General features: G+C 43.9%; 1 protein-coding gene across 8 annotated transcripts in view; it reads right to left on the bottom strand.

Moving 5' to 3' along the window:
- LOC132372880 (carboxyl-terminal PDZ ligand of neuronal nitric oxide synthase protein) overlaps positions 1-22,932 on the bottom strand; it is a 304,178-nt gene that overhangs the window by 218,958 nt on the left and 62,288 nt on the right. For 6 of the 8 annotated variants that reach the window (XR_009505266.1, XR_009505268.1, XM_059935021.1 and 3 more), the window contains exon 2: positions 6,409-6,480. Coding sequence is in view for 5 of the 8 variants with exons in the window: in XM_059935021.1 (XP_059791004.1) it covers positions 6,409-6,480 (72 nt within the window). In the remaining 3 variants the exon portion in view is untranslated. Of the gene's footprint in view, positions 1-6,408; positions 6,481-9,569; positions 9,589-22,932 lie in introns of those variants that run through there. The other 2 variants (XM_059935039.1, XM_059935076.1) reach the window with 2 other exon arrangements.

Here is a 22,932-nt window from a genome sequence, read left to right as displayed (position 1 = left end):
CTGTGCCTATGTTACCTTACATGGCAAAAGGACTTTGAAGATGTGATTTAAGAATTGAGAGATGGGGGCTTCCCTGGTGGCGCAGTGGTTAGGAATCCGCCTGACAATGCAGGGGACACGGGTTCGAGTCCTGGTCCAGAAGGATCCCACATGCCGCGGAGCAACTAAGCCCGTGCACCACAGCTGCTGAGCCTGTGCTCTGGAGCCTGCGAACCACAACTACTGAGCCCACGCGCCTAGAGCCCGTGCTCCGCGGCAGGAGAGGCCACCGCAATGAGAAGCCCGCACACCACAACGAAGAGTAGCCCCCGCTCGCCGCAACTGGAGGGGGCCCGTGCGCAGCAGCGGAGACCCAAGACAGCCAAAAATAAATAAATAAATAAAAATAAAGTTCCCTTTAAAAAAAGAATTGAGAGATGGGAAGATTATCCTGGATTATCCATATGGGCCCAGTGTAATCACAAGTGTCTTTATAAGAGGGAGGCAAGAGGGTCAAAGTCAAAGAAGCGGATGTGGTGATAGAGAGTTCAGAGTGATGAGGCCACAAGCCAAGTAACACAGGCAGCCTCTAGAAGCCGGAAAAGGCAAGGAACAGATTCTCCCCTAGGGCCCCTAGAAAGAACACAGCCTTGCTGACCCATTTTTATTTTAGCCCCATAAGACTCATTTCAAACTTCTGACCTCTAGAACTGTAAAATAATAAACCTGCATTGTTTTAAACCAGTAAGACTGTGGTATTTGTTTCAGTAGCAATAGTAAACTAAGACAGAAAATAAGAGAAACTGAAGATTTCTTAAGAGTAAGACAAACAAGGGAACAGACCAGGGTCTTCATGTGTCAAGGGGACTAGCTAAAGGTACCTCTTTCAACCTTGGGAAAAGTGGCAAATCCTGAATAAGGAAACAAACAAAAAAAGAGCAGATCCGAAAACTATTGCTACCCACAGCTGCAGTTCATTCCAACTCAGTTTGACGGTCAGGGCTTCCCACAATTCATCCCAACTCCCAACTAATCAATGGAAGTTCCTAGAAGCCGTCCAAAGAAAACAAGGAAGCAAAACATGTACAGTGAATTTCCACTGGCCTTACTCTGCAGCAGTTCTGGGCTGGGCATCAAAAGATCTGGGTCTTCCTCCTGTGTGACCTTGGGCCTCTAAAATCTGAGGGATAAACTGCAATTACAGTCACTTCAAACAATGAATGATGTGCTACGATTCTGTGTTTGAAGTACACAAAAGACTGAGTTTATACAAGTACATTTTATTGGGGAAAATTCCTCATTCATTCAGGAAACACTACTGTGTACTAATGGTCAGGCACTAAGTTAGGCAGTTGAGGTTCAAAGACAGTATGATGTGACGTGGTCACCTCCCTCCAGGAGCTGCAAGTCCTCCCTGAGCCACAATATCCTCATCTCGGGGGTCATCTGGCTGCAGTATCTACTGATTATTGACTCCGTCCCTCTGTAACCCACAGGTCTTCCCTGTCTCCCTCAAATTGGGTTACATCTCCCAGTTACACACTTTCTTAGCTTCTTACCCTTTTTCTAATAATATATAGTTATTCATGTGCCTGGCTTGTCCATTACTGAATATAAGCACCCAAAAGAATATTGAAACATTAGCCCAGGATAGAGTGTTCCATAAACATCTAATGAATGAATGAGTGAATAAGAGAATGAGCGCACATGCATTATGCTCGCTGACATGGCTGGAGAGCCTGGTGTCCCCTTCCTTCCTCCATGCCCCGTCTTCCCACCTCTCATCAGAGGTAACAAAGAGGAACACTCCAGGCTAATCAAATGAAATAATGTATGTGAAAGTATGTTTAAAGTTGTAAATGTACGAGTTATAAATTTATATGAATAATAACTATCAGCCACAGGGCAAAAGGAAACACTAAACACCCTTCGCCAGCTGAGCAGGGCTGGCTCTCCTGCTCCTCCCTTCTTCCTCCCCCATCTACCTCCCAGGTCTCAGGCTCTCACCTGTATGGTCTCCACTCTAAGCAGCCTCCAAACACACTGCCCTGGGAACATGCCACGCTAGTCACCAGAGCCTAACCAAGAGCTGTGCATCCAAGCAAAGGGACACTGCGTGACCAGGGCAGGGCATGGCAGGGCCAGAAGTGGTTCTACTTGGAGTGTTAGAGAAGCAGAAGGTGAAAGTGCTAAATTAAGGAGAGGCCTTCTAAGAAGTGCTGATGAATTCATCCACTTATGTGCCAACTCATACTATGCCAACTGTGCTAATGCTGCACTTACAACCATTCACAACCCCAGATCTAGTCCTTCAAAGTACGGCGTAAGGAACTCCCACACCCCGGCATTGGGCAGTTCAGGCAGGAGGCCCCTATGACAGCAAGTAACCTGTCAATCCATTGTGAATCTATGTCCTGCTCCCTAAGACTACCCAGAAACACTCCAAGTGCTTAGTGGTTCCCACCCCAGCAAATCCTTACCAGAAAAAGACAATTCATCTATTTAAAGAAAATTCATCTATTCATCTGTTTAAATTCATGTGTACCAAGAAGGTATACGTTACTGAGAAGAAAAAAAAATCTTGGAACCCTTTTATACTGTTGCAGGAATTAAAAATGGTGCAACCGTTATGGAACACAGTATGGAGGTTCCTCAAAGAATTTTTAAAAAGAACTACCATATAATCCAGCAATCTCACTTCTGAGTATACATCCACAGGAATTCAAAACAGGATCTCAAAGAGATATGTGCGTATCTCTCTGAGATCCTGTTTTGTTCAGGAGCATTATTCACATGCTCCTGTGAATAATGTTCACTGCAGCATTATTCACAGTAGCCAAAAGGTGTTAGAAACCCAAGGGTACAGCAGATAAATGGATAAAGAAAATGTGTTACATACATTCAACTGAATACTATGCAGCCTTAAAAAAGGAAGGAACTCCTGTTACATGCTACAATATGGATGAACCTCGAGGACATTATGCTAAGTGAAATAAGCCAGTCACAGAATGGCAAAGTATGACTCCATATATATGAGGTATCTGAGTAGTCAAAATCATAGAAAGAGAAAATGTAAAGGTGGCGGTCAACAGCTGGGGGGAGAGGGAAGAAGAATTAGTGTTCAATGGGTATAGAGTTTCAGTTTTGCAAGATAAAATTTTAGAGTGATCTATTACACAACAGTGTAAATATACTTAACATTACTGAATTATACACTTTTAAACGGTTAAATATGTGATGTGTTTTTAACCACCATAAAAAAAAAATCGTTGAAAGCACATGAGAAAAGAAAAAGATGCCGAAGACAGATAACAAATTTTAAAAGAAAATATATATGGCGAGGGAACCAATGAGAAATGAGGAAAAGAGAGAGGAAAAACACCAGTCAAATCAACAGTCCGTATATTTAGCTCAGAGTCAACACTGCAGGTGTGGCACTGGGGCAGGAACAGGAATCCATACAGCTGCTGGAACCCCAACTCAGAAGATGAATCTGGCCAACCTCAGGCCAATCCCTTCACTCCAGGTGCTTCCCTCTCTGTGAAATGGAGACAATCTGCACTGTCCCGTGCAGAGCTCCAGAGAGGATCAGGGAGACTGGCGTCTAAAGGGCCTGGCGAGGCACGACCCATTTCACAGACGTAAGGTTACCATGATCCTTATAGTAACTGCTTCTCTCTGAGGACGAGACACTGCTCAGGGCCAAGCTGGAGGCCTGCACCCTGTGAATCCACAAGAGCATCCAGGAACCAAACTCCGCAGTGTCCTGCCCAGCTTTAGCCTGGCACCATTCAACACAAAAGGACAGAGTCAGGCACAGTCTTTTACACAGAAATCACATGCCCTAGTTCTCGACAACTGTAATTACAGGCAAGACAGCTTTTGAAAGGGAGAGAAGAAAAGAAAATAGCAGCCTGGACCTAGCAGTGAATTGGGGGGTTCAGGGTAAAACACACACCCAAAGTTCTTATTGGTGGTCAGACTAAACAAGTGACTGGACAGCCAGACCAAACAGCTTTCTGGCCAATTCATTTCTCCATCTAATTTAATGAGTTGCTCATTAAGCACCAGAAGCAGGTCACAGGGAACGGAGCTACTGGCACATGGCCAGTTGGGCTGACAGGTGATGAGGGAAGAGGAGACAGGGGCCACACTCCAGCCCCAAAGGCCTCCAGATCCCATGCATGGCCAGCCCCACCACACACCCTGACCCTCCGTTGCTTCAAGGGGATGTTTTCCTGTACCTCTGTTCCTTCTGCAAAGTTGTATTTCTGCCACTGACTCCCTCACTGGGGAAGCTCCATGTCCCTACCTTTTGGTTCTCCAGCTGGGATCATCACCCAAATTAGGGAGGAGCACAGCCCTGGGCATGAATCCCAGCTCCAACTATTGACACCCATTTGATCCAGAATTAATTATTTAATGCCCCAGGCTTCCATTTCCTCATCTATAAAATTTAACAATAATACCCTCACCTCATCTAGAGTAGCTACAAATAATAACATTATTTCCATATTAAAAGGCCTAATAAAGCACCTATCACATAGTAAGTACTGAATAGTAGCTACTGTTATTGATAGCTTCTATTATTAATATTTATTACTGTAATAATGATAGTGATATTAGCAACAACACATGCGCTGTCTCTTAGTCAAATATGAAGAAAAGAGGGACTTTTTTTTGTTGTTGAAACCCCAAGGTCACAACCATGATGAGAGCAGTAACCTATCCTCACAAGAGCAACACCCCAGATATGCTCAGCTGAGGCCTTGGTGCTTTCTACCTGAGCAGGAAGGTGAAGGAAGAGAAGAGGCCTGGGGATACTGAATGCCAGGCCTGAAGCCAAAGGTGTGATGCATTTTGCATGTTCTCATGAAACCAACTGGAGAACTGCATTCAGGCCACATGCCCACCACTTCTGGACCTCTATGACTCTCTGAGCCTCAGTTTAATCTAGAAAATGAAGGAAACATGACCCCTTCTTCACAGTTTACTATGAACATTAAATGAACTCATGTGAAAGTGACTCATTTCTATATCCATGAAAAACAGTATTGTTGTATTTAATAGTAGTTTCAACAAATTCAACTTAACAATAAAAAATGCTGAAGGGGCTTCCCTGGTGGCGCAGTGGTTGAGAATCTGCCTGCCAATGCAGGGGACATGGGTTCGAGCCCTGGTCTGGGAGGATCCCACATGCCGCGGAGCAACTGGGCCCGTGAGCCACAACTACTGAGCCTGCGCATCTGAAGCCCGTGCTCCGCAACAAGAGAGGCCGCGACAGTGAGAGGCCCGCGCACCGCGATGAAGAGTGGCCCCCGCTCGCCGAAACCAGAGAAAGCCCTCGCACAGAAACGAAGACCCAACACAGCCAAATAATAATAATCAATCAATCAATAAATCAATCAATAAAAAAAAAATGCTGAAGGACTGGGAGGGCCAAAGCAGTGAAAAAATTATTTTAGTAGGCTGATGAACTGCTTACAGAAACAGAAGCAAACACACTAATTTTCTTCCCAAAATTGCTGTCATTGAATTGAGGTTTCTGTTGCTCAGGTGAATTGACTGAAAGTAAACCTGGCAAAAAGCAAAATGAAGCTCCCAACATCTATATGGTTTCCACTGAGGTGAGTAGATTCTTCTAGACGACAAAGAGTCCAAACCAGGCTGCATTCAGGATGACCAATCCAGCCACCTCCGACACCGATTCTCTCCAAAAAGCCATTACAATTTGTTTGACCAATCCCAACCCTACCTTCGAAACACACAAATCTAATTTCCTCTGTTTCACGACAGAGCACATGGGCAAATTCCTTCACAGTGATCAGAAGACAACTTAATTTTTATTCCACCTCTGCTCCACGTACCACAGACTCCGAAAGCAACAGGTTGGAAAGTTGATCAAACTCTATTCTAGAGTACCGGAAATGGCAGAAGAGAACCCACACACATGTCCAGAGCCTAAAGCAACCAACCAAGGAAATTCTGTTGAAATCCCACGTTTGTTCTTAAAAATTTAAGTAGATCCTCTTTATGTACCACAAAAAAAGCTTTACTTTTGAAATGCTTTGAGCCAATTATCAGCTAATTACTAATACTAAACCTTTTCACGAAAATCTTTGAATAAAAAAGATACTTCACCAGTCTCCCTCATTCCCTGGCAGAACCCACACAACCTCAAGGGTAACGTGTCTCAAGTCTGAGAAGCAGCAGGTCACAAGAGAGGGAGGGTGGTAGCCCTCCAGCCATCACACATCCATTTTACCTTGGTGTTTAATCAAGATCAACCACCTAACTCAGAACAGCTCCCCTGGACCGTGTAGGGGTCTTGCAAAGAGTGCAGCCATCCATTCTGGTACCTCCAGTACTTTCTAAAAGGGCGGACGCTTGAGTTCCAGCTCCACAACAGCCCCACCTCCAGCCACTCACCCGGATCCGACGCATGGCAGCCACAATTTCCACTCTGCTGTTGGGCCTCGGCACGTCCAGGCTTCCGACGTACTGCGGGGACAGAAGCAAACACTCACTGAGAAGAGGGATGGCAAATGCCCCTAATCACAGAACGTCAGGGCTGGAAGGACCTTTGGAAGTCATCAAGTTCATCTTCCCATTTTACAGATGAGGAAATCAAGAGCCAAAAGGATGTCTTGAGACTATTTCTAACTTTATACAAAAGCAAAACAAGAAACCGCTTCCTTTCCATCTCGTTCTTAATCAGAGATGCAGCCAAGGACTGTGTTTAAACAAGCAGGCTTCTGAAACAGAAAGAGTTGGGTATGAAGAATCTCCCACCACTATATTTGTGGCAAGCTACTTTGCCTTTGTCTCAATTTCCTCATCTGTAAAATGGGATTTCAGTAAAGATAAAATGAGCTAAGGTATAAATCTCTTACACAAATCTGGTCTGCATGCATTAAAGCCATCCAAAAGAATAAAAAAGATGAATATCTACTTTTTTTAATTAATGGAACTGTATTGAGTTAGCCCTGGACGTTATAGAGACCTCACACATTTGAGTAATTTCCTAAATGGAGAGAAAGAATGGACTAGCTATGTATTAAAAAATTTAACTTGGGGCTTCCCTGGTGGCGCAGTGGTTAGGAATCCGCCTGCCAATGCAGGGGACACGGGTTCGTGCCCCGGTCCGGGAAGATCCCACATGCCGCGGAGTGGCTAGGCCCGTGAGCCACAACTACTGAGCCTGCGCGTCTGGGGCCTATGCTCCGCAACAAGAGAGGCCGCGACAGTGAGAGGCCCGCGCACCACGATGAAGAGTGGCCCCCACTCGCCGCAACTGGAGAAAGCCCTTGCACAGAAGCGAAGACCCAACACAGCCAAAAATAAATAAATTTATTTATTTATTTATTTTTTTAAAAAAATTTAACTTGATTAAACTTTTAAGTTAATTTTAAAACCAAATGACATACAGGTTGTCTAATACTGTATATAATTTCTTGCTGTACACTATTCAAATAATGCAGATATATGCAGAGCAAAAGAATAAAGTCCCCCACTGTCAACAGTTTGATGTACATCTCTTTTTGTATATTAATGGACATATATATATATATTCATAGACACCCAGAGGAATTTCTTTTATGTAAAAAGATTCATACTACTCACGTTGTTCTGCAACTTGATTTTTTAACTTTAAATATAACTTGGACATCTTTCTCCACCAATGCATACAGGTCTATCACATTACATTTGATGGCTCCCCTGATGACTGATGGACACTTCCCCTAGGGCACTACTACAAAATTGCTTCCACAAACCTCCTTATCTACACACCTTTGAGCTCATCCAAGTAGCCCTTTAGGCTGGATTGCTACAAGTGGGATTGCTGGATCAAAATTATAGATTATTTCTAGATATCATTACTTAGCAGGATGAAACAAGGAAAGAGGACAACCCAACATTTATTAAGCACCATCCCATTCCACACTGACCCACTGGAATTCGTCTTTCCTTTTTACACACACACACATAAAATAGCCCAGAGGATATCCTAGAAATTAACAGCTCCAGGATAATTTAAAGGTCTACGCAACCCAAGATTGCATTAATAGAAGATAAGAGCAGGACAGTCATTTCTACAGAAAACATATTTCCTGTGATTATGGGAATAAAAGGCTCTTCCTAAAATTTGGAGTTAAGGCTGGCCCCAGTGAGGAGAGTTTCAAAAACTAAATACTGGGAAAGGATTTCCCCTAGTACTGACCCACAGTTTGTGCTAACACACTGAAGATCAAGATTCCGAGCAGCCTGTAGGAAGTCTGGGCCCCAGATGGACAGCCTCACCACAGCAGGTAAACAAAGCCCCCTCAATCTAAGGATCTAAGCGTGCTGTCAGCTTTAACCATGGCTGGTGTTTCTGCCCTCTGAGCTCTGCTGGGGCCCCACCGTTTGTCAGCATGTCAGTGACCCACATAAGCCAGGAATGACATGAGGCCGGGTTTGTGATTGCCCAACTTCAAAGCACCACCCCTGCCGGGGGCAGTTTCCGTGCTCCCTCTCCTGAACGCTGCACGCCTGATGGCTCTTGCCCTGAACTCTGAGCAGTCAGGGCTGACTTGGCAATCAGACCTTCAGGGCTTGTGTTCCCTCTGGCATCACATGGGAGCCTGGATCTCAAGACCGAGCAAGGTCACCCATTACAGGTAAACCTGGAGGACTGAACGATCCTCCCACACTGATCCCTGCAACCCCAGGAAAGGGCCTGCTACCCAGTGAGGTCCACAACTGGGCCTGAATGCAGATGCCCAGATGGGTCCCATCCCCATCCCTTCTCAAGAAGGGGCCCCGCTGGACTGAGAATCCCAAAGCGTTCGGGGTACAGTGAGGATGGAAGCAACACAGACAGAATGGAGAGGCAGCTTTCTAGCTCTGGACAAGGTTTCCGAACAAGCGAGTAGCATCCTGCATGTGAAGGCACTCACGTGAGGACACCCAACATCTTCATGCTATTAGTGCCTCCTTCACGCCATCAGCCAACCTGGTACATGTGCACGCATACACCACACACCTTCACACACACACATCAGGGCACACGTTCACACACCTCATGTGCCACATGCATACACATGACTGATCACCTCACACACACACACACACACACACCCCACACAAAGCATGCACACGGTCATCCCACACTCACTAACACATCCCACTTGTATTCACACCACATATTCACTCATCCTCCTTCCCAATCATGTGAAGAAAATCACAAATCTGTCTTTCTGAGGAGAGTCTGGAGCAGATAACCCATCTCTACCATAGCTGCACCTTACGGTTATTCAAGGAGATTAATAGGAAACACGAAGTAGGGATCAAAAGCCAAATATCCACACTAATCATGAACCAAAAAACAGCAACAATTTCAGGGAGGCAGGGGAGGGGTCAGAAATCCCACTCCTCAGGGCAAACCCAGAGAGTACGATAAGTGATTACTGCCGTCATGTGCATGTATAACAAAAAAAACCGAAAGAGTATCTCGATACCTAAACATTACCACCTCCACAACTAACTTCAGTCCATTCTGAGGCTCCATTTTGGCCAAAGTGTAAGACACAGTCGTAGACCAGACCCACCTGAAAGGTGGTTCATACAACCACACAAGTTTAAAAATATCAGGGCCTGCTTCCTTTTCATTACCACCTAGAAAGAAAAAAAAAAAAAAAAGAAACTAGAAGGAAGATGCAACTTGTACTAAGTAATCAACATGTGAGATTTATCCAAGTCAGTTATTTATTTATTTATTTATTTTATTTTTGGCTGCGTTGGGTCATTGTTGCTGCTCACAGGCTTTCTCTAGTTTCAGCGAGCAGGGGCTACTCTTCGTTGCGGTGCGCGGGCTTCTCATTGTGGTGGCTTCTCTTGTTGGGGAGCACGGGCTCTAGGCACACAGGCTTCAGTAGTTGTGGCTCGCGGGCTCTAGAGCACAGGCTCAGTAGTTGTGGCTCACGGGCCCAGCTGCTCCGCGGCATGTGGGATCTTCCCGGACCTAGACTCGAACCCGTGTCCCCTGCATAGGCAGGCAGATTCTTAATCACTGTGCCACCAGGGAAGCCCTATCTAAGTCAGTTTTATCTGTGGCTTCCTCTTCCAATGGAAGAGGAAGGTACGTGAGTGCCTTCACATGCAGGAAGCTACTCACAGAATAAGCAGGAGTTAAGTGCAAATAAGGTTAACCAACGGACTTCAGATATTCTTTGTAAGTTTCCAGAAAACCTCACCCTTGGTGCTAGGTTAATACCTCATGAAGTTTTTCTGTTGTTGTTGGTTTGTTTTTTGGTGGTTTTTTTTTTTTTTCCCATTTTCTTGCTTCCACCCTATTTTCTGGAGATTAACTTCTGAAGACAGTGATAAACTGAACTGTAGTGTTTCCTGGTACATGAATCACACTAAAAACATCAAGACATAACAGCTTAACACAGCCACAAATATCATCGCCGCCCATCGACTTGTTAGACTTTCTGCCCTTGCCCTTGTCAAGGAACTCCCTTTATTTACAAGGTTTCTGTCAAGTGTTTCCAGAGACCAGGAAAAAGCTTATGTATGAATCAAAAATAAATGCATCAGATGATTCTGCTTGTGATAATGTTGGAGAAACTGGTATCCTCAGGCTAGGCCTCCAACAAACTCTGGACAAGATACAAAGAAATAACTGCACAGAATGTACGAAGAGTGAACTATGGATACATATAAACTATGGATATTAGTTAATTATAATTTATCAATATTGGCTCATCGATGGTAACAAATACACCACACTAATGCAAGATGTTAATAATGGGAAACTGGGCGGGGGTGGGCAGGTTGAGTGGGCATATGGGAACTCTGTCCTCACTACCCAATTTTTCTGTAACCCTAAAACCACTCTAAAAAAATTAAGTCTGTTAATTGAAATAATAAAAGTAACTTTGAAGGCACTGGAGAGAGACCAAAAGCAGGCAGAGACTGGCTGAGAATCAACCCTTAAAAGGAGGGAACCACACTAGGTAAGACCTGGTTTGTGCAGTTTTGCCCAATAGCACAATCCCACAAATGCTGCATTGGCTGACTGGAGCTTAGGCCAAAAGACTCACTCAGACGGCCTGGGGAGTTGGTCACTAGAGCCCGAAAGCGAGCAGAAACTTCTGACAGAAAAGGAGCCCCAGTCGTGCATAAATCCCGCTCAGGTCTTGGATGACCCCACCAACTGCACATGTGCAAAGGAGGCTCCAAGGAGTCCAGCAGAAGGTGGCAGCGGCTCACCTCAGCACAGGCAGATTTAGGATTTAAGACCAGCCCCATCAACTGTCCTTAAGAACAAAAATCTACACTCTTCAGAGGAAGACAGCAGAATCTTCTGTCATGGGCTATAAAAACCCCACTGACTGGCCAATGCAGGCAAGGCCACGGGGAAAGACCACAGTGCCACATTCTCCTGGGGTAAAAGGACAGGGCCCCCATAAATGGGCACAATGTAAAGGTCCCTGGATCTCTGCATTCCCATCTTACATCTCTCTGAAAACCACTCAGTGCTACAGCCTCAGCCCGGAGCACATCCATGTGAGGTTCAGGAGGACACCCCTCCTGCTACAGAGATAGACGATGAGGCCTAAAGCAGTTAGCAGGTGGCAGAGAAGGGGCTTGTTCTCCCCCCAGCTCCTGGGTCCCAGTCCAGGACCCTCCCCACTGCCTGCATTCTTATTAACTCTCTCCCTTCGGGTCCCAAACCTGGCCTGGTTTTTATTCCATCACCCTGCCTACCTTCTCATATCCTTCAGGTCTCTTGGCCACATTGAGTTCTCTCTCCAAAAATACACAGAAGCAGTAGAAAATCTGATACGCTGCTTGTATTCAGAAATCACCAGCTGTGATGGGCCCATCTGAGTTAGTCCCGTAACCAATCCTGTCCTGATACCTGCTAAAAACTTGGAATCATAGGTGCAGACAATTTCCCAAGGGAACCTTAGGAATCACGTCCAAGGTTATGTCACAGAAGAAAGATTAAGTAAGAACATATGAAAAGCATTTAGCACAGCTGGGTATCCTGCCCGCACTTAATAAATATTCACCACTATGACTCCATCTAAAGTTACTCTTTTTCAACATCATGCTGTATCCTTCCCAGCATTTAACATGGTCTGCACTTAGGGGTTTGCCTCATTTACATGGTCGCTATCTGCCTTGCCCAGTAGAATGGAAGCTCCTTGAGGGCTGAGACCTTGCCCTCATATTCCTGCATTCCCAGCCCTTAGAACAGGGTCTGGCAGAGTAAAACTCAAGTATCTGCTGAATGAGTGCGGGGTAACTGCAGCCCGCAGAAGTGACCTGGTCCAAGGACACAGTTCATGGCAGAACTGGCATCGAAAAGCCCGTTCTCCCCACTCCAGGCCAGCGCGACTGCTCCAACAGGAAAGTTCCTCCTTGCCTGCAGAAACTGCTCTCGGTGCACAGCTGAGCGTCCTGCTGAGCAGGATTATGAATGTGACCTGGGTGAAAGTTCTCGCCTCATTTAGCATCGAACAAAGCAGCATTAACTGCAGCAGCAGTGGTGGCCCCAGATTCCAGGGCATGCACTCAGCCAATGACCTTCTACTAAATGCTCTGGGGGAGGGAACCAAAAAGAGAAAAGCTGCCTCGGGGTGCCCCACACCCCACTTCTGCGGCCTGCTCTGTTCTCCAGGTGCTGAGGTGTGCAGGAGGGGGAGTGGGGACTTAGAAGTACCCATATGGACATTTACCAGTGTTCTTACCACCGCCAGCAACAAGACAGAAGCCTCAGTGCAGGTTCCCCTCTCCCCGGTCCTCCCCCTATCCGTCCCCAACACCCACACACCAGAAAAGCTTCCAAAATGCTTGAAATGCGGCTGCACACCATGTCTTTATTTATTTGTAGTCTAAGAGGAATGAAGCACTTATATTTCTTCCTCTCTCTCCCAGCCCATCTGAAAAAGAAAGTACTATTTGAAGGCCATCTGATGCGACTGTGTCACTATTGATCAGGGGCTCAGCGGGGGCCGATGAACGTGCCGGAGATCACAGCAGAATCCTTCCTGCTCCTCAACATTAAGGGGCTGGGTGCAAAATAAATAATTGTGGTGACTTGTCTTTACGCTAATGCCTTGCAATTCTCTAAAAGGCACAGAGGGTAAGACTGAACCGTGCAACATGCCCATGGAGAGGCTGCCTCTGTGAGTTCTTTTAGTCTCCATTAGCAAAAGCTTAGATGGGTTGGCTTCATCATTTTTCTTTATTATGAGGACTCTGAATGAGAGAGCAAAGAGGAGAGAAAAAAGCAGTAAGACGGAAACCTGTTCTAGTCTTTCAACTATTAGCTCTTGAATGAAAGCCTCAGCTTCACAATTAAGATCTCTCGCTTACATCACAGATGCAGGCATGGGGCAGGGGCTAGGGCTGCATCCTGGTCAGGGAGTGCTTTCCATTCCTTCCACCTGGGATGCTTACTTAGACTGCAGGTTATTTCTCCTATGGGGGGAAAAAAAAAAAAAAAAAGGAAAAGGGGGAAGCCCAGGGCATAGTGAGAGGCAAAGAGAAACACTGACATTCCATGATACTGAAATCACCTGTAGAACAACCAGGTAAGCCAGGAATGGAGAGATGAACAAAGAACATGAGAAAATCATAGGCAAGTCAGACCCAACAGCTTAAGTGGCCTTAAAGGTCATTTGATCCAACCCTTCATTTTACAGAAGGGAAAACTGAGGCTCAAAGAGAAGAATATAGTTTGTGAGTGGCGGAATCGGAACCAAAGTGGGTCTCCCTACCCTTCACTGAAACACTCATACTTCAGTAGGAAATAAGCATTCAGGATGAACACAAGCCAGTGTGCCCCAATAAGGCCTGGTTCACTACATTAAACGCAAACTGAGCTGGACAAGTAAGCCTGTGTACAGACACCAGAATGATCATGAGGTCAAAAACAAACCAATGAAAAATTTCAGGGCATGAAGATTTGCAGAAAAAGGAAAAGGGATCACCATTTGATTCACTGAATGACACTGGGAATGGAACTGAAGATGTTCATTATGAAAATGGAGCAATGACACTGAAGGAGGAAAAAATGATCCCACTATTGGAAAGGACCAGGGAACTGAAGAAACACAGAGATGAGGAGACTCCAGGATGATGCCAGAGAGGGATTTCCCAGTACCAACACTCTGTACCTGCTAGATTCTAAGTATTTAAACTCTCCAAGCCTGTTTCATCCATAGAATACAGCTAGTATCTGTACTGCCTATAAGTCAAAGTTGTCCTAAGAATCAAAATTAGATCATGCAGACAAAAGTATTCTAGTTTTTAAAATATCATACAACCATAAAGAGATGATATTCTTTATATCATTATGCTCTTTCTTTGTGGGCCAAAAAGACCCTGAGGAGGCAGAATTTGTAGCTCTACAATAATCCTGTCTTGGATTCTCACAGACTAACGACTCTGCACAAAACAAGGTAATTCAAAATGCCACAGAGTTAATGGGAGGATGGAATCTAGAATTCAACCCCAACAGGCTCAAACAAAAGGGAAGGGATGAAAGCCATGAGCAGGGAGTGTCACCAGTGACCAAGCTACACAGACACTGACAGACTCCCGCCCCCCCCCCAAGGACCACCCCCAGCAGGGAGTGACTAACTATGACACTGCTCACAGAACCTCACAGAATAGGCTCAGCTTGAGGTACATACCTTGTCACGTTTCCCTCCAGATGAACAGGCTGTGACCAGGAAAAGAGTTGGGGATGCAGGATCTCTAGTACAGCGGTCATTTATCACTGACCAAAACCCCACAACTAGAAAAATTTCCAGATAACTGGCATGTACCCCCATTTAAATACCAAGCTTTACTCTATTTTTCTCTCTTTTCTCTTTCTTGACTGGAAATTGTCCTAAAATATATTATACTCTTCCCTAATAACTGAGACTCTGAACTAGAATCCAATGTATTTCTTCAAGATTCAGAATAACCATTATATACATCACTTAATATATAAGCTAATATCAGCAATGACTCCATGAGAAATGTCTCCAGATTACTACTATGTCTTCTGAGTCCTTGAGGCTGATTTTTAGGATTTTTCTAATGCTTCCTACACTGTTAGCAGCAAGAATGATAACAATATGCCATATATGCTTCTGCTTTTGACAACTGTCCCCAAATCCTCAAGTATTAGCAAGACAAATCCAACAACATATAAAAAGGATTGATACAATGACCAAGTGGAATTTTTCCCAAGAATGCAAGGTTGGTTTAATATATGAAAATTAATTAATGCACTATACCATATTAATGAAATAAAGGACAAACACCAAATGATCCTCCCAATAGACAAAACGTGTTTGACAAAAATCCAATATCCTTTCATGATGAAAACACTCTACAAACTATAAATGGAAGGAAACTTCCTCAACCTAATAAGGAACATCTACAAAAAACCCAGGGCCAACATCATACTGGATGGTAAAAGACTGAATGCTTTTTCTCTAAGATCATGACCAAGTCAAAGATGTTCATTCTTATCACTTCTATTCAACATTGATCTAAAAGTCCTAGTCAGGGAAATTAGGCAAGAAAAGAAATAAAAGGCATCCAGACTGAAAAAAGAAGAAGCAAAACTATTTACAGATAAGATTTTCTATATAAAGATCATGTTAATACAGATATACACACACACACACACACACACACAAAAACCCTATTAAGACCAATGAATGCGTTCAAAAATGAAAACAATTTTATTCACAATAGCATACTGTAATATTCAAAAAGAGTAAAATGCTTAGGAATAAATTTAAGTATAAGATGTAGAATGAAAATTATAAATCATAATTGAAAGAAAGTCAAGACAGCATAAATCAATGGAAAGACTTCCCATGTTCATTGTTCAAAAGACTTAATACTGTAAAGATGGCAATACTCTCCAAATTGATCTACAAATTCAGTGCAATTTCTACTAAAACCTATACACTGTTTTTACTACCAGCACTTCTGATATCAAATGTGTGGGTTTTTCACACCAAGTAATTCTCCACTTCTCTGCAGACACCAACTGGGTATCCTACAATTTAATTCAATTCTGACACTAACTACCCAGAGTTAGCACAGACTCCCCCAGTTAACAGCTCAGTCCCACAAGACTGCCCCGCCACTTCAGACGCCAATCACAAGTCTTCCGTCTCGTGTACCTCTGACCAACCAGCTATAAATTACGGGTTCCTATGACCCCTCTCAGGTTTGATAATTTGCTATAACAGCTCACAGAACTCAGGGAAACACTTTACTTACTAGTACTGAATTATTATAAAGGATACAAATGAACAGCCAGATGAAGAGATGCATAGGGCAAAGTATGTGGGAAGTGGGGCAGAGCTCTGGTAAGCTTCTCTGGGCACACCACCCTCCCAACACCAACCTGGAAGCTCCCCAAATCCCACTGTTCAGAAGGTTATATTATATAGACTGGCCATTGAGGTTGGACTTAATCTCCAGCCCCTCTCACCTCCCCTGAGGTTGGGAGGTGGGGCTGAAAGTCCCAACCCTCTAATCATAAGGCTGGTTCCTCTGGCAACCAGCCCCCATCCCGAAGCTATTAGGGTCCCACCAAGAATCACCTCATTAGCATCAACTCAGATAAGGTTGAAAGGGGCTGCTTATGAGTGACAACAGATGCTCCTCTCACCCCTAACATTCAGGAAATTCTAAGAGTTTTAGGAGTTCTGTGCCAGAAACCAGGGACCAAATATATATTTATTACACCACAATATCACAGAATCCCATCTTCCTTTCTTGCAATAAATTGACAAGTCAATCCTAAAATTTGTGTGAAAATGCAAGGGACCCAGAATCACCAAATCAATCTTAAAAAAGAAAAACAAAGTTGCAGGACTTCCCAATTTCAAAAATTACTACATAACTACAGTAATCAAGACAGGATGGTACTGGCATAAAGCTGGACATACAGATCAGTGGGACAAAATTGAGAGTCCAGAAATAAATCCTTACATTTACAGTCAACTGATTTTTGACAAGAGTGCCATGATAATTCATTGGGGGAAAAAGGTCTTTCTAACAATGGTGCTGGGACAACTGAATAGTCACATGCAAAAGAATGAAATGAGACTCCTACCACATATATGTGAAAATTAACTCAAAATTTATCATACATCTCAATGTAAGAGCTAAAACTATGAAACTCTTAGAAGAAAACAAAGGAGTGTATCTTCATGACCTTAGATTAGATAATGGTTTCTTAGATATGACACAAACAAAGAAAGAAAATAAATTGGACTTAAAATTAAAAGCACTTGTGCTTCAAAGGATATCATCAAGAAAGTAAAACTACAACTCACAGAATGGGAAAAAAGATTTACAAATCATACCTGATAAAGGAGTTTTATCCAGAATATAACTCTCAGAACAATAAAAGACAAAAAACCCAAATGAAAAATGGGCAAAGAATATGAATAGACATTTCTCCAAAGAAGATAAACAAATGGCCAGTAAGAACTTGAAAAGATGTTCAACCATTAGTCATTAGGGAAATGCAAATCAAGACCACAATGACATACTTCTTACCTATTAGGATGGATAAAAGTTAAAAAGATAGACAATAACAAGTGTTGGCAAGGATATGGAGAAATTGCAGTAGGAAATAGTGCAGCCACTTTGGAAAAGTTTGGCAGTTCCTCAAAAAGTTAAACAAAGTTAATATATCAGCCAGCAATTCCACTGCTAGGTTTATACCCAAGAAAAATGAAGACATATGGCTGGGACTTCCCTGGCAGTCCAGTGGTTAAGACTCCGCACTTCCACTGCAGGGGGCACAGGTTCGATCCCTGGTCGGGGAACTAAGATCCCACAGGGCACACGGCATGGCCAAAAAATAAATAAAAATAAAAAAGGAAGACATATGGCTATGTAACAATTTATACATGAATGTTTGTAGCAGCACTATGTACAACAGCCAAAAAATGGAAGCAACACAAATGTTCATCAACGGATGCACACATTTAAAAAATGTGGCATATCCATACAATATCTTTTGGCAATAAAAAGGAATGAAGTACTGATACATGCTACGGTATGGATGAACCTTGAAAACATCACTTTAACTAAAAGAAGCTAGTCACAAAAAGCTACATACTGTATTATTCTATTTATAGGAAATGTCCAGAATAGGCAAATCCATACAAACAGGAAGTGAATTAGTGGTTGCCAGGGACTAGGGAAATGACTGCTAATGGTATATGTTTTCCTTTGGAGATGATGAAAATGTTCTGCTACTAGATACCTGTCACACAACTATGTGAATATACTAAAAATCACTGAATTGTACATGCTTATTAGGGTGAATTTTATGGCATGTGAATTATATCTCAATAAATCTGTTATTAGAAAACAATGCAAGGGGGACCTCCCTGGTGGTGCAGTGGTTAAGAATCTGCCTGCCAATGCAGAGGACACGGGTTCGATCCCTGGTCTGGGAAGATCCCACATGCTGTGGAGCAACTAAGCCCGCGCACCGCAACTACTGAGCCCACAGGCCACAACTACTGAGGCTCACGTGCTCTAGGGCCCATGTGCCACAACTACTGAGCCCACGTTCTACAACTACTGAAGCCCACACACCTAGAGCCCGTGCTCCGCAACAAGAGAAGCCACCACAATGAGAAACCCGCGCACCACAATGAAGAGTAGTCCCCACTCGCCGCAACTAGAGAAAGCCTGCACACAATGAAGACCCAACACAGCCAAAAATAAATAAAATTTAAAAAAAAAAAAACAATGCAGTAACTCTCCCCCTTTTGGTCTGCTGTGGAAACAAAGTACAACTGCAGCCAAATTAGATTCTCCTTCAACACAAGGCTATGAGATTCACCATCCATTTTGGCTGCTCAAATCTCTCTTCTGTGCCTTTCTGCACTGCTGCCTGTCATCAAGATGCTTGAGTTCACCAAATAAATAATCCCTGGGGGAAAAATGAGCTATAACTGTACTGAAATTTAGTTCTAGTCCTAGAAGATACATTTCCCTCTCCCAAAGAAAATGAATTTTTTCTATCTTATAAGAGTTCAGCAATCCCATTTCATATTCCTACTCTCCAGTGTAGTAAAACTGAACAGAAGCTCACAAGATAGATTATTTCTGTATCATGCTGAAGCTTCCAGAACAAAGAGTCCAAACACCACACCATTTCTGGGACTGCGTGGGTAAACCAGGCTCACTGAAGTGGCCCTAAAACACAAACAGTACCAAACTTCCAGGCAGGAATATATTTTTAAAGACACACCAAGTAAAAAGGTAAAATAATATATTACACATTTTCCAACTTAAAAATTCCAACTTTCAAAGACTGTGACTAAAAGGAAAAAACAAAAAAGTGGTGTTATGGTGAGATTAAGGAAGTAGAATTTCAGGGTTAGAAGGGACAGTAAACACAGATCACATTGTCTGACAGCCCTCCCCCCTCCACACATATACCTGAAATTTTTCTCTCTTCTATAAATCCCTGCCATGGTGTTAACCAGCCTATGCTCAAATACCACCACTGAAGAAGAAATTACTACCTCAGACGATAGCTTTAACTGTTGGCAAGTTCCCCGCTATGGCAAGCTAAGACTGTTCTCTGTAAAGATTCAGACTCTACTCTCTCCTCAAACGCATAAAGATATTTCCCATCACCCTGGCACCCACGGGCTTTCTCCTCTGTACATTATAGCCCTTCTCATCTTTAGAGTTCAAAGGACACTATGGATAAGGCTTCACTATTCTCAGAAAGGTGTCCCAAGTGCTACCAGCTCTGCCAAACATTACCGTGAGTGCCCTGACAGGCTAAGGCTTAAGGAGGGGACAGTTGTAAAGAGGGGACTTTTCAAAGAAACAAGTAGATGAGCAGGAGAAGGGAGAGAGCAAGAGAGAAAAGCTAAAGAGGTCCTCATGAGGACCAGCTGCTGAGAGGCAAGCCCAACAGGCTGAGCTCTCACCCTGATGCCAACTAAACCCCGAGCAGCAGCAGGTTCAAGAACCCCAGATAAAGACATGAGTCAATCTACTCTTGGCTCAGCCACTCGGCTGCGCTGTTTCTGATCTGTGTATAACAGAGAAAATAAATAACCGGTTCCTTCTTCTCACATAAGAGCTGAAAAAAATAATATGATGCACTTTGTATCTCAGAAGGGTGAAAAGATGTAGAGAGACAGACATGATATCAAGACCAGCAGAGGCAAAGTTTGTCTCTAGTGACCTTTCACCTCTCACATGGGGTCCCATTCCTCATCTTTCCAGGTACCGTTTCTAGCCCTCCTCCCAGTATAGAACCAAACCTCTGGGCCATTTCTTTCCCCACCAAAACTTCCCTGTCCTGGTTCCAAGTCCCCAGTCTCCATGCATTCCACACACAGCTAGCTAACTAGACAAACTAGGACAACACTAGCAGCAAATGTCCTAATTTACTACCCCAGCCAGATGACACACTCACACTTTAAGAGCATCTCATGGAAACCAGATATCCTCAAAGGCTATTCACTGGCCAGAGTTTCTAGCACTGAGTATCAGATCAGTAGAGTGGATATTTGAGGACAAAGATGCCTTTTAACTACAGCCTTCAAATCACAACAGAAAAGTTTCCATCTATTCTGCCAAAGGGTAAGTGATGGCCCTACACAGAGAATTACATAGGCTGGGATTAAAGACTCTTAAGGGAGGTAGCAAGGTATAGGATAAAGAACCTGGGCTATGCAGTCAGGTCAGGATTGAAATCTGAGCTTCAGTTTCTTTTTCTGCAGAATGGGGCAAAGATTACCCCCCTTACAGAGCCACTGTAAAGACTAAATGAGATAATGTATACAAAGTGCTCGACACTTACATCTTCTTTCAGCTCCCTGTCTAGGTTAGTTCTCCCTGTTACACTTGGTTTCACTTATCAGAGTTGTGAGTTTAGAACTGTTTGCTTGCTTCTTATATTAACTGTGTCTCCCTTAACCAGACTGCAATAACTAGGTAGCATGTAGTTGTCACCCCTGTATCCTCAACATCTAGTACAAAGCCTGGCCCATCAAACAGACATGAACAATGAGTAGCTATTCCTGTTGTTAAGCAAGAACCTTTAAGATGTTATCTAATTCTTTACCTACCTTCAGGCTGTCCCAGACTGTTGAGCCTCCATCTTATTACCCAACTTCCCATGATGGTCCACCCAACAGTTCTCATAGCAGAGTAATTCATCATCATCATCACCACCACCACAAAACAGCAAGTACTTTTGCAATGATTTTTCGGATATGGTAATCTAGGTAAACTATAGGAAGCAGGAAGTCTGAGGAATCCAAAGTCACAGCAACAAAATTCCTCTTGCCAAAAGGTGGAGGGAAAGAGGCTAAGAAAAGCCACAAGGATAATCAGAGAGAAGAGTCCTTAAGAGTAGCCAGTGCGAGGGGAGAGAAATGAGGGGTACACATGGACTGTGAAGACAGTTTCCCAGAGAGAAGAAATGATGGAAGACAGAGACATTAGCACGGGAAGGTGCCCCCAAAGTCTTTCAGTCCCAACTTTTTACTCCAATAAGGCAGGACAGTGATGTCCAATGATCTACTGTTTGCTCAAGGTCACCCGGTTAGTTACAGGGTCCAGATGAGACTATGACACAGGTGTCCTGGCTTCCAAGCCAATGTTCTAAAAATAACAGTATGATAGAATCAGATGAAAAGGCTTGGCAGTCCCAATCCCAGTTCTGCCACTTTTAAGCAGGTCTGTGAATTTCAGCCAGCTGGTCAACCTCCCTGCACCTCCGCTTCTTCATCTGTGAAATGGAAACCTGCAGGGTTATCATGGGAATTAAATCAGACCATATAGGAAAAGCACATAGTATCTCAGAGCTCTATTCCTTTCTTTATGAAAAAATTACAGAGCACTTATTTGCCAAAAATCAGGGAGGCAAGAAGAAATGAGATTGTAAGGGGAAAAAAATGATAACAAGGAATGACCAAGCTCTATCCTAATAGAGAACTAGGTTTGGAAATAATTGTCTGAAGGACCTTGAATGAATACGAGTGCCGGGTTAGGGAAAAGGAAGTGGTCCAGGGCCGGGACAGAAGAGGTTGCAGGCAAAGGTCTTCTCTGGGACACAGAGAAATGCTTCAGAAAACAGAAGTAAGACTCTACCACACCTGCCCTAAAACCTTAACCTCAGACTATGCTGCTTGCATCCCATTCTGAGATGCCAACAAAGCACAGCAAAGGTTCAGATCTGTCTGACAAAAGTTTATTAAAAAATAAATTTCTCCTTAAAAAAAGATTTTTGTGGAGCATCTCCTTACATACCACGGAGCTAAAGAAACCGTTTAGATGTTGCTGTCAGAGGCCCACCCCACCCCTGGAGCACCAGAAGGTTCAGAGAAGAAAACTAGGGAGGGGATGAGGCCAAAAGCCAGGATGGGATGAGAGGCACCCACTGGGGCAGAGGAAGACGCTGCGTCCTGAACCAGGGCCCTCATCCACAAAGGAGCCATCTGCCAGATGCTCACCTGTCATGAGCCACAAGGTTCCTTGGGTACAGAAGCAAGGGGAAGGATGGTAGGGGTGAATGCCAACCAGGAGGACCAGCCATCTTGGTCTTCCTGGAACTGTCTTGGTTTTAGCACTGAAAGTTCCACATCCTGGGCAAACCCCCATCCCAGCTCTTTGTAGTGTCCCCTCTCCTCCACCCTGGTTTCACTAGCAAGAGGGTGAAACACTCCTGACCTACCAAGGGCACTATAGGTGCTAGCAGCCTCGCCAGCTAAGCACACAGTCTCTCAAAGAAGGGTCTTCTTAATGCCTCCACTTAGGTAAAGTTACAGAAAAGGAAGAAATAGGTGCTGAGAAAGCAAGACGAGTCCCTTGGGATGTCTCCCAGGCAGGCAGGATGCCAAGCCTCAGGCCCCATCTTGCCAGAGTTATAAGGATGTCCTC

This window comes from Balaenoptera ricei, chromosome 1 (genome assembly GCF_028023285.1).
Source record: "Balaenoptera ricei isolate mBalRic1 chromosome 1, mBalRic1.hap2, whole genome shotgun sequence".
NCBI classification, from domain to species: domain Eukaryota; kingdom Metazoa; phylum Chordata; class Mammalia; order Artiodactyla; family Balaenopteridae; genus Balaenoptera; species Balaenoptera ricei.
Note: the sequence above shows the minus strand (reverse complement) of the source record. Positions and strands in the feature narration are given on the sequence as shown.